This window comes from Radiomyces spectabilis (genome assembly GCF_025331425.1).
Source record: "Radiomyces spectabilis strain NRRL 2753 chromosome Unknown BYT42scaffold_1, whole genome shotgun sequence".
Taxonomy (NCBI): domain Eukaryota; kingdom Fungi; phylum Mucoromycota; class Mucoromycetes; order Mucorales; family Radiomycetaceae; genus Radiomyces; species Radiomyces spectabilis.
The window spans coordinates 1,637,174-1,648,216 of NW_026251926.1; the positions used below are offsets into that span (position 1 = coordinate 1,637,174).

At 42.3% G+C, this 11,043-nt stretch overlaps 7 protein-coding genes across 7 annotated transcripts; 3 read left to right on the plus strand and 4 right to left on the minus strand.

The window, feature by feature from the left end:
• Positions 1-543: 543 nt before the first annotated feature.
• On the plus strand, positions 544-1,372 carry BYT42DRAFT_609619 (uncharacterized protein; the record flags this gene model as incomplete). Its single annotated transcript, XM_051571286.1, has 5 exons — positions 544-652; positions 720-818; positions 880-948; positions 1,011-1,163; positions 1,254-1,372. The coding sequence occupies 5 exons, from the start codon at positions 544-546 to the stop codon at positions 1,370-1,372; spliced, it is 549 nt and encodes a 182-aa protein (XP_051428387.1).
• A 422-nt stretch (positions 1,373-1,794) lies between these two features.
• On the minus strand, positions 1,795-2,454 carry BYT42DRAFT_542052 (uncharacterized protein; the record flags this gene model as incomplete). Its single annotated transcript, XM_051565594.1, has 1 exon — positions 1,795-2,454. One exon carries the CDS (start codon positions 2,452-2,454, stop codon positions 1,795-1,797), a length of 660 nt encoding a protein of 219 aa, XP_051428388.1.
• Positions 2,455-2,576: 122 nt separating this feature from the next.
• Positions 2,577-2,910, plus strand: BYT42DRAFT_609621 (uncharacterized protein; the record flags this gene model as incomplete). The annotated part of the gene is made up of 3 exons (XM_051571287.1): positions 2,577-2,611; positions 2,664-2,680; positions 2,741-2,910. 3 exons carry the CDS (start codon positions 2,577-2,579, stop codon positions 2,908-2,910), a joined length of 222 nt encoding a protein of 73 aa, XP_051428389.1.
• Positions 2,911-3,112: 202 nt separating this feature from the next.
• Positions 3,113-3,639, minus strand: BYT42DRAFT_542053 (uncharacterized protein; the record flags this gene model as incomplete). The annotated part of the gene is made up of 2 exons (XM_051565595.1): positions 3,113-3,341; positions 3,419-3,639. 2 exons carry the CDS (start codon positions 3,637-3,639, stop codon positions 3,113-3,115), a joined length of 450 nt encoding a protein of 149 aa, XP_051428390.1.
• A 299-nt stretch (positions 3,640-3,938) lies between these two features.
• On the minus strand, positions 3,939-4,668 carry BYT42DRAFT_552483 (uncharacterized protein). Its single transcript, XM_051566379.1, has one exon. It carries the CDS (start codon positions 4,527-4,529, stop codon positions 4,044-4,046), a length of 486 nt encoding a protein of 161 aa, XP_051428391.1. The 5' UTR covers positions 4,530-4,668; the 3' UTR covers positions 3,939-4,043.
• Positions 4,669-6,935, plus strand: BYT42DRAFT_552485 (Alpha/Beta hydrolase protein). The gene is made up of 4 exons (XM_051566380.1): positions 4,669-5,553; positions 5,639-5,895; positions 5,966-6,281; positions 6,344-6,935. Exons 1-4 carry the CDS (start codon positions 4,951-4,953, stop codon positions 6,788-6,790), a joined length of 1,623 nt encoding a protein of 540 aa, XP_051428392.1. The 5' UTR covers positions 4,669-4,950; the 3' UTR covers positions 6,791-6,935.
• Positions 6,936-7,844: 909 nt separating this feature from the next.
• BYT42DRAFT_552488 (uncharacterized protein) lies at positions 7,845-9,060 on the minus strand. Its single transcript, XM_051566381.1, has one exon. It carries the CDS (start codon positions 8,954-8,956, stop codon positions 8,042-8,044), a length of 915 nt encoding a protein of 304 aa, XP_051428393.1. The 5' UTR covers positions 8,957-9,060; the 3' UTR covers positions 7,845-8,041.
• Between the last annotated feature and the right edge of the window lie 1,983 nt (positions 9,061-11,043).

Sequence of the window (11,043 nt, forward strand, 5' to 3'; positions counted from 1 at the left end):
AATCAAAATGACCAAATATGGAGAAGCAACAGGCTAGATATGTAACGTAAGTAGATCAAAAAAATGGGAAGAGCAATAAATCAAATTATGTAGTCAAAAACAGAAGAAAATGGGGAAACAGAAAGTCAGTATAGCAGAATATCAAGATTGAATGTAATTAACTTTCCCGAAGCTAATAGGCCTTCCTTTCCAAGAAGAACCAGCAAAAATGATAAAGACGGAATGTGAGCACCATTCATTGTAGGACAACGTGCAAAGCACGCGCTGCAACACTTGGTGGTCCTTGTACGAAAGTTACCAGTGTACGAATTGATATTTTTTCAGTAAAGCTTGAGCTCACCTTTGGTCCAATGCAAACATTACCTACTCTACCCTGGGTAATAGCTTGGTGTTTTGCAATTAGAATGGGTATGTTATCGTTACAGTGCTTCTTGAAACAGAAGATCGACTTCCAAAGCGCAAGACGGACTTTGAAAAAACCAGCCAAAAACTAAAGGCGAGTTAGAGAGGTACCTTGGTGCTGTGGTTTTTTTGCAGGACAGCATGTTTCAAAGCAAAGCCTACATTGAACGGCGGAATGGACGCTCAGGAACCGACAGAAAAGAATATCTGCAGAAGTTAGTGCAAGAGTACAAGACAACGGATAATCTGGGTAAGTTGTTTATTTGTATTTCTTTCAGATTCTGTGTTAGCAAGGTTAATGAACAACCACCATGTAGAGGCTAAAAAGCAAATACTGGCCAATTTAGCCAATTTTGCATATGACCCTGTCAACTATGAGTGGCTTTGGGACCTTAATGTGGTTAATCTATTTTTAAGTAAGTTCATGTTCGTGCAAAAAAACAAGAATCTAAATAACCGACATGAACATTTGTCTAGCCGCGATTACGGATGCTGATCCTTTGTTACGAGAATATGGCATGGGAGGCTTGGCGAATATCTGTCTCGGTAGGAGAACTTGGAGATAAATAATTGAATTCAAACCACTGATATATACCTATGTACCATAGATCCTCGACATCGTGCTCACATCACGTCTGAATCGTACTATATTCGAGCCATACAAGCATGTATTGATGCGGATCCTTCCACACATACCGAAAATACCATGCTTAATGCAATGCTTACTTTGATATTTACTATAAATCCAGCGTGTCAATCAGGTACCAACCTCATTATGAGATAAAAAGTTGCGACTTAAAATCCTCATGTGGTTCTTTTTTTTTTTTTTTTTTTTTTTTTTTTTTTTTTAGCTATATTAACGACGGACCTCCGGGAACAGTTGCAGCGGATTCATGCTGCCGACAAAATGACACGAAAAAGCTGTATGGCCAAAGTTTTTCTGACAGATTACTTTCGGGAGGAGGTATAATTTGTGCGCTGTATATCCTTCAGTAACGGTGAAGCGCGTCATGGTGCTTTCTGTGCGTCCTGAAAGGCTGACATTGTGCAATCGATGGGGTTGAACAAGTGCTCCGAGCCGTTTCCTCTATCCGCAAAATGTCATTGTGGACCATCGATTGCCGTAGCTCGTATTGCTCTTGATGATGACCGATTTCCCCAAAGGAGCACATTATTTTTTAATCCAATACTTGAAACTTGTTCAGTCTAGTCAACTGGGAAGCGATTCAAATATGAGTATGTATCGCACGAGCAAACGTAATATGATGTGTTTTGATATTTCTATTCTATGAATATAGACAATGTAATCAATATACAATTGTATGATAGTCATGCCTTTGATAAAAAAAAATTCCGCAAGATCGCTATGACTAAAGTGATTGTGATACGTTATTACATGGGGCGAGGAATGACTTTCCATCGCGCTTGTTCAGCAAAAATATGTGGTTCTCCAACCTGGCGTCCTTTCTTTGTGCGTCGGTAAAGAACAATGTGCCAATCGCGTGGGTTACTGAGAGATTGAAATTCTGTGCGAGCCGTTTCCTCCATTTTCTCGAATATGCCACTGTTCACCATGGATTGCCACGCTTCATGTTGCTCAGCAGTGGCTTCTGGCTCGTCCCAGTAGGCTAGACTGATGTGGTTGATTTTCTTTGGGCGGATCATGATTTGTCTGTCGCTGCAAACACGCCGTAGATTCTCCACAATCTCATGGTAGCTGTTGGTCACGGAAACGGGTAATAATAAATGTACAGGTTTTTCTCGCTGCTCGGTATCTAATTTTGTGACTAATAATGGATTTGTGTCAATGACAGGAATAGAATGGAACTCTTGCTTTTGTATCAGCGGGTCAATGAGAGCGATAAACTGAGTTACAGTCATATCGTTAGGCAACTCGAAAAAACCGGTCATACTGGTATGGCAGGTATATTTTGTGGCTGTGGTTGGATAGAATCTTGAGGATGAGGACGTGATAAAGGTGTCAATCCACTGTCGAGCGGTGGTATGCACATCGGGTTCTAGATATAAAATGAATTCATCACGACTTGTCATGGTGCTTGTATAGTTGAAAAAAAAAGTGGATGAGCACACTATGCGTTGGAACCCTTGTGACTATTTATCAAACCACGCTGAGCGAAAAATAATCACCCACCCAGGTTTCTCATTAACCCATCATGAAAAACTCACCAAGATCAGTTTTAATCGGATGGTAAGCACAAAAACTCGAGCCATTGTCACCACTCTAACATTGTTGTATTCAGGACTTCCTTGGCTGTTTGTAAGTAGGAGCGATGAGATGAAGTCCAAAGGCTCATATCACTAAAAACGTATGCGCTAGGTGCTTTAGGAGGGTACATGGTCAGTAAAGCTTACACCAACCATCGGCTGAAGCAGTACACGTCAGGTTTCGGTTCGGTTACTTCTTCCAATGCGAACATTCCCGATACACCAGCAGAACAAAAGGACCCGAATGCGCCTTTCCAACGATCGGTCAATCGTCGACTGTAATAAAAACAAAACCAAACTCAAAATGCATTACCATGTTGGCCATTTTTAGAAAAATAGAAAATCGACTTTCTTTTTTTTTTTAATAACGTTTTTACTCTTCTACTCTTCCTTTCCTTTCTATAAGATGCATCCGGGAGACAAAGGGTGAGAAGGATCTAATAAATGAGAAAGTAGCCTGATAATTCCTCTGGTCCATCTAATTTTAGTAGGAGCTTGTCTGTCTATCATAGTTGGCTCCGCCAGCACGTCGAAGTCTTGTCAATAGTTCGTTCTCATCGAGTTCCTGAACACGAGAAGCTGGGACTTCAATGTGATAACTGCGCAACACTGTCTTCACATCGGCGATTTGGATGCCTAATTTGGCCTTGCGCATAACGCCGACGGACTCACCGCACCAGGGAATAAGGACAAACTTGATTCGTTGAGAGTACCTGATTGGTAGAGATAATATATAAATCGTGTTGAGGAAAGTGCTGTTATACGGCATATCTCGGTAATGATGACTTACTCATCGTTGCTCATGTTCATGCGTACATAACCCCATCCGGCGACTTTGGGTGTGAGTTGTTCGTAGAATTCGGTCAATCCACCAGAACCAGTACCAGCCACCCTTAATCGGTCAGGCTTGCCATCTGCAAAGTCAAAGAACAGCCAGTTGGTTTCCGTCTTGTCATCTCGGACATCATTGTAGGCTTCCTCAAGGGCAGGGTCGGAAACGTTGAGAGACATGATGATAAATTCTTAAAACTTGAATAAATATAAAGAAGCACAAAGAAAAAGACTTGGTTTTCTGTTGTTCAATTTCCCCTCTTGACCCTCTTGAGGCCTGCCCCACTTTGTCGTCATGACGAGCTGGGACCGAAAACTTTGAAAAAAAATGGAAGGTTTCCATTCGTCCTGCCAATCAAAAATGCTTTCAGAAAAACTGATCTGGCGGACTTCTTTTTTCTTTTTTTTGCGCACCTCCCTTTCCGTTGCCATAGCGAGAGGGAATCTCGAAATCAGCGGTCCTTTGTCCAGACGACCACCCTTTCTCTCTGTTGGAAAACTGTTGTTTTAATGATCAAGAAAACCAAAAAAAAAAAAAACCATGCAAAATTGTATCTAATAAAATATCCAGCGTCTTTTGTCTATCATGCGTCCCCGTTTTGTGTCAATTTCGCCAGTTCTTCTCTGACAGATTTCCCCTTTTTCATCTTCTCCAACTGAGCTGCATTCAATTCCTCGCCCTTGATTCGCTTTTGTTCCAACTCGGTAATTTCTCTCAATTTCTTTTGCAGAGCTTTGATTTTCTTCTCTTCCGGTGACTTTGTGGAACCTCCATCCACAGCTACGTTGGTGGATTTTGGTTCAGGCTCCTTTTTGGGTGTCTTGGGTGTCTTGGGCGTCGAAGCTGGTGTGGCTTTCTTTTTGGGGTTGTAACCAGGCGGATACTGACTCTTTGTCTCGGCCGGTCTAGCAATGCGCGAATTGCTATAGCGAATGACATCTTCAGCCGGGGTGAATCCCGGTCTCACTTTCTGCTCCTTTCGATAGCTTCCATCCGCACGTCGTGAACCAGGAATCCACCGTTCTTCTCCAACCGTCACAATGCCAGCTACTGTTTTGTCATCTGCCATCGGTAATGAAAAATTGGTAAAACTGTTGACAACAAAAAAAAAAATAATAGGCAGAAAAAAAATGAAACCGAACGCTGGGATCTCCCGTTGAAATTCGGCACGCTGCAGTGAGCAGCCAATGAAAATGCTCTTTTTTGGTGTTCCCAACCTGTTTCCATGGCAGCAAACAGGCCAATATGGGGGAGGCACTATTTTTTCCCCTTTGACTTGGGTTGTGTCACGTTCAGTGAATGGATTGTCTGTCCCATATTGAATTGTATTGCAGCATTTCTTTGGGGGTTTTTGTGTGATAAGATACAGTGTCAGTTATTTCACATTAGAATGCAAACTAAACATGACACGGTGTTTCAATCGTTCGTCATTGCGTTTGAGAAATTTATAAAGCAGCACGAGCCATTGATCGCTTTCCTTGTTTGTTTGTATGGCTTCCGCATTCAAACGATTTTTAAAGCAATCGACCGAATACGGAAAGATCGCTTTCCGCAATCAGCTCTCCCATGCTAAGCAACCGTCTTCACCACCAAAGAAGATTGCGTACCTCATTCCTCCGATGCCTTTACTGGCATCGACGATCTATCGGCATTACACAAAGGGTCCACCTGCTGCATCCTGGTCACTGACATTCCACGTCTTGATTGCTTTGATGCGTGATATTATGAAGCGATCGTCTAAAGGCACCGTTGAGAATCTTCAGCGATTGACGAGAAACTACGTCACGCCACTTCCATTCAGTATCAGCCGTTCCGAAACTACCCTACCCAACGACTACAGAGAGCGCGCAGGAGATATATTAAAGAATCTTCTTACAGAAGACGATAACAGACGTATCGGATGGGATTGGTCTACAGACCGCACTCGAGTATCTGAGCTTCAAGGAGAATGGCTTACATTTTCACAGTCATTCTTTGACACAGACACTTCCTTTGACGCTTCCAGACAGCCCACCATTCTCTACCTGCATGGCGGCGCCTATTATATCGGTTGTTACAGCCTTGCTCGTCAGTGGCTCTCTAGATTGATAAAAGTAAGTGTTCTATACATCAATCTTCGATATTTATACAGATATCCATGATCGGTGTACCAAAAGGTCTCAATGGTATTATCCTTAGTTGTCGAACGCTCGCTGCTTCTCTGTCAACTATCGCCTTGCGCCGCAACATCCGTTTCCAGCTGCCTTGGAAGATGCTTTGGCAGCTTACCTTTATCTGGTGGATCCGCCTGCGAGTGCAAAACATGCACCGGTTGATCCCAAGAACATTATCATTACAGGGGAATCGGCCGGTGGCGGGCTTACTGTTTCCCTGTTACTTGCTATCCGTGACAGCGGGTTAATCCCTCCACGCGCTGCCATGCCTTTATCACCTTGGTAAGTGGCGTAATAGGAAAATTTTTGTGTGCGTATCGCATTTTTATTGACTTGTATCTGGGAAACATAGGGTGGACTTGACCCATTCGCTGCCGTCCATCACAAGTAACATAGCGACCGACTACCTGCCACCGGTGGGATTCAAACACATTGACTCGCCTGCGCTGAATTACTCTTTGCTGCCACCTCTAAAGGACGAGCATGCCAAGGATAAATCGAAGCCAGAACAGGCTTGCAACAAAGAGACCGAACACGATCCCACCAAAGACCGAAGCGATGGGCTTGAGCGGGTACAATTTTATGCGGGTAATGATGCCTTGAAGCTGCCACTTGTGAGTCCAATCTTCGACAAGAAGAATCTCCACGGTCTTCCGCCTATGCTAATCGTAAGTTATCACGCACTCAACGAACATCAAAACAGGTTTATCTGACAAAATGCCATTGACAGCAAGTAGGAAAAGCCGAACGGCTTCGTGATGAATCCATTTGTGCTGCTCTGAAAGCTACAAATATGTACCCCGGTGCGCCTTCTTCATCCGATATTCCGACAAAGATTGACCTCGAACTCTACGTTGATCAACCTCACGTATTCCAAATCCTTTTGCCTACCAAGATCGCAGTCAAAGCGATTGAACACCTGGCTGCATATGTGCGAGATGTATTTCAAAAATCACCCACCGAGCTTCAGCAGTCACCGAGGCTCACTATCCATGAAATTGCAGCTACAGGGAAAAGTCGTGATACAACCGAGAAGCTCATGCGAAAAATGACCAGCGATACATGGAAGGATTGGATTGGGCGTTTGGATCATCCCAACTTGAAGGACAGAATGCGTCGAGTTGAAACTGCTTATGAGCGTATATTGGAACAGCTTAAGAAAGAAAACGAACCGTAACATAGCATGTTATGACCTGTATAAAATGAACCATTGTAAAATTGATATCTTTAACTCCTCTAATACATAACCACCTATTCTTTTGCTAAATTATTATGTCAAAGAGTCACGGACTTCACAAATTATCTAGTGCATTACAGTGTTGATGGGTTTTTTTTTTTTTTTTTTTTTTTTTTTTTTTTTTTTTACGTCCTGAAACGGCGCCTTTTAAATTCATCAAATCAATGTGAAATCGTGTTTGTTTCGGCATGAAAACGGCCGACAGTGGCCATCAAGGTTTGTCTGCATGTATAAATTGTGGGAAAGCTGAAAACCAAATCAACGTCCCAAATAGAATCATTTCATGTGGAATGACACGCTCCCAAGGCGGTATTTGCAACAACAGAAAATCGCGAATCCCGAAAAGATCGGAAAAAGATCGGAAATCCGAAAGTGGCAAATTTCAAAAGTTCGATAATGTTCCAATCCAAGGTCTTCATCATCACGTATATCATGCGTATTTCTGGATCTGTCGTGACAAGGTCAGGGCCTTTTTCTTTATTCTCTATCGAAAAGCTGTGTATCTATTCCATTTCTCCAGGAACCGCATGTTCATGTGTTGTTTTGTTTAGCATGATCGCGAATCGATGATGTCCTTCAGAAAGTCCTCGTGTGTTTTTACTCCCTTCAACATAACAATGTGTCACCGTTCGGGTGGGTCATCTGTACACCCTATCGATAAGGCCTACGCTAAGACATCTGTGGACTTTCTGAGCCAGGATGAGCTTTAGTCCTACACTGCGCTGATAAAAAAAAAAAAAAAAAAAATAGCGGCAGCCCCCCCAAAAAAAGATGCGCTATGAACCATGGGGCGGGGGAGGCGGGATTCAGAAGTCAGAAACCGCGAATTCAGAATCCGAGAATCGGCAGATTCGAACACATCTTCCTGCAGAAAATTTCAACCACGAAAAAATCAAAAAGCTCCGAGAAGGACGGGCCGAACTGCCAAGACACTGGGTCTAGATCATTGACTAAGCACTCCGACACCAACACACGTATGGAACCATGCCACATTACACAGGATGAAAAAATTATTGGATGTTATTTACAAGAGATAAAGGAAAAATATTTCAATCATACGGACGAAATGGAGTTATGAGATGAATAAATTATGGCATACGGTCATGAGAAAAAAAAAAGCAAAAAGGATAGTAAGTAGCATTTTCAGTGTCCAGGGGTAACTTGTGGTCTAGGTTTCAGTGAAAGTCAATTTTAGATAGAACTGCGACGCGACAAAGGAGACCACAATTCATCGTCGGCTGCATTGACGTAAGGTTCAGGGTACGGTTCGTATTTGCGACCGAAATCCATGGATAAAGGCAGATTCGTCACAGGATAAGGATTCATCATAGGTGTAACCGGATCCAGATAAATGAAACCGAGAAGTTCTTCTTTTTGATCCTTCGATTTCTGGGTATCAAGTATAACAGTAAAAGGCTGTAAGAATGCTTCGTCTGTCAGCACCAATTTTGACCGGTCGTCCGATAATGCTTCCAATCGCACTTGATTTCTGTTGTCAAACCGGCTCATGCCTTTGGATCCATCTTCCCAGTCTTGCTCATACCACCACACAGGAGTCACCGCTCGTTGTACATTTTTATTCATTTCCAAAATGACATGGTTGTGATCTTTCGGTGGAGGCCTAGGCGCGGCCGACATGGTCGAAAATCGATGATGGGAAGGTCGTTCATTGGAGCTCGTCGTCCGGTCTTTGTAAGATAATGCATGAGTCGCCGAGGTAGCTGGACGTGTTTCAAAGTGTACAGTGCAAGGACCCAATGAAGATTCGCGAAGTTGCTTGTGCAAGACGCGACCGTAAGAACTTTCTAATGTATATTGACTGGCATCATCGAAAGGAGTCCAATGGGCTGACGAACTATCGGGATTTTGGGACAGATTGTAATACCAAACGGGTTCCAACGTTCGAAAGACGCCTCGTTTTTCCGGCAAAGGTCCATTCGACGTGGGAGTCTGGGGCACAGAAGAAGTAGAGACAGTAGAAATGGAGGCTAACGAGCCAGATGAAGAATGTGTTTTATATTGCTGTTGTTGTTGTTGCTGTCGCTGCTGTTCGGGCTTTTTTGTTGATTTCAATTTGAGTACTTTACGAATAGACATTGTGCCCATGGTGATAGAAAAAAGGTTCTCAAGAATTGGGGTAGAAGAAAGAAGTTCTTTTTCCTCTGATCGATAGCTCACTTTTTACATCCTTTATATAGTCTGGAGCCGATCGGTCTTCCAATGCTATAAAAAAAAATCGACCATCAGCTTTAATTTTTTTCAAAACAATAGTTTTTTTTTTTTTTTTTTTTTTTTTTTTTTTTTGCAACATGCAAGGATGGGTGACGCCGGTTAGTAACTTTTGCCTAATTTTTTTTAGCTTTTTTTTCCATTTCACAGTTCGTTTCTAAATAAGAGCTGAATAATGCATTCGAAGCTGAGCTATCAATCGAGCTACTCTTAGGCTTGGCTAAATGGCTTGTTGTTACTTTCTTTTTTTTTTTAATTTTAATTGATATCATAACTACCACAAGCCTCAAGTGACTGAGAATGCACTTAACGTTGCACACAGCTAAAGGTGCCACGGCTCCGACGCTTAGTTTTGATCATTTCGGAATAGATGGCTTATCTCCTTGTTTGTATGAGATCATTTTTATCATTGGACTGCATATTAGTAAAAAAACCCCATCGACATAAACAAAGACGTGTGAGACCTTGTACCTGCTGTTGCCAATCATAGGTTATTTTTGAAATTGCCATTGTCGTGGAGATGCCTTGACCCCTTGTTGGTTTCAGATGATCGTCGAATTTCAAGAACACCCGCGAACGTTTTTAGTTTGTGTAACATTTTGACTTTCTTTTCATTGTCGCGATGTTGAACGCGCAAAATAGCATCATGATGATGACAGACGATCGGAGCACGGTAAATACCTATATTTGGAGAAGACAACACCAAAAATAGTTAATTCCACTCTAGGTGGCAAAATACACGGGCTTCCATGGGCGACTGGCGTAAGGGCGTAATTATAGTGCCACAGGTGCTGTAATCCTTATTCTCGATCATGTTCTCGATGCCAATTTCCCGATTTTGATGGTTCTGGCCAGCATCATACGCGCTGTGATATCAGTAGAAACCGTACTTATGCATGAATGATTACATTCATATTGCGCAAAAGGCTGGGTAGTGGAACGACAAATAAATCATGCCATCCTCTGTAACTGCTAATGTTACTAAGCTGCTGCGGATTTCGTAATATCCATTATTAAATAATAGAAGCATAATGTCACCAGCATCTAATAAGCTTTTTATTATTCTTATTTTACAAAACGATAATTATCACCAGTCATTGCATGTTGACAGAAAAAGGCATGGTCAATATAAGAGATCTCTTGCTGACTGATGTGGGTGGAGCCTGAAAATTTTTTTGGGTCTCCCCTTACGCAGTCCAAATGCGGCTTGGGAATCCTATCTCTTGCTGTACATATTTTTTACGGTTGCATGGTACGGAAAAATATATCAAACGGCAGAAGGGGAAATAAAATTATAAATAAAAAATCTAGAAAAAAAAAAACAACAAAAAAAAAGCAAAACCCGGGACACCGTCGGGCCGTTCCTTTTTGCGCTTTGTAAGCACGCGACAAACCGCGCGCTTGGACGTTGACCATGCTAAAGGATGCAACATGAAACAAAGCGCAGCATGTTTTCAAAGCAATTGCAAGGGATTGAGTGTCTATTCCCTCTCGTGACATGGTGATTGTTGCTGTAGGGTACGAATACTATTCGGATCATTTATTTTTATTATTTCAGCCATCCATTCAAGCCGAGTGAATTGTAGCTGTGAAAGTGGTTTTTGACATGGCATAAAGCTATTTTTGTCATTATACGCAGCAAAGAAGCATAGCTGATCTCAATTTTGAAATGACCACATGATGCACTTTGACACTCGTGCATGGTGTACATGCGTACCTGCAGATCCATAGCATTCATTGAAAAGGAAATCACAGTCTTGCAAAATCGAGAATTTTTTTTGCCATGAACACCCTCCATCTCGGAAAAACTTGCGCGACGCATCATCCACCTAAGCTTTGTGTCACAAGATCCATCCAGAGAAAAACATTTTCGTGCCCGAACGAACGATTAAAAATGCGCTTGTTGATAAACATTCAGGGTTAGCATATTTTTCCGAGCGCAGATTATTTGTATCCATGTGGAC

Bases quoted from the DNA above. Each gene is read 5' to 3' on its own strand.
- BYT42DRAFT_552483 (XM_051566379.1), bottom strand. From the start codon at position 4,529: ATGGCAGATGACAAAACAGTAGCTGGCATTGTGACGGTTGGAGAAGAA.
- BYT42DRAFT_552485 (XM_051566380.1), top strand. From the start codon at position 4,951: ATGGCTTCCGCATTCAAACGATTTTTAAAGCAATCGACCGAATACGGA. The intron at 5,554-5,638 runs GTAAGTGTTCTA...TATTATCCTTAG, and splicing joins GGCTCTCTAGATTGATAAAA to TTGTCGAACGCTCGCTGCTT. The intron at 5,896-5,965 runs GTAAGTGGCGTA...TGGGAAACATAG, and splicing joins GCCATGCCTTTATCACCTTG to GGTGGACTTGACCCATTCGC.
- BYT42DRAFT_552488 (XM_051566381.1), bottom strand. From the start codon at position 8,956: ATGGGCACAATGTCTATTCGTAAAGTACTCAAATTGAAATCAACAAAA.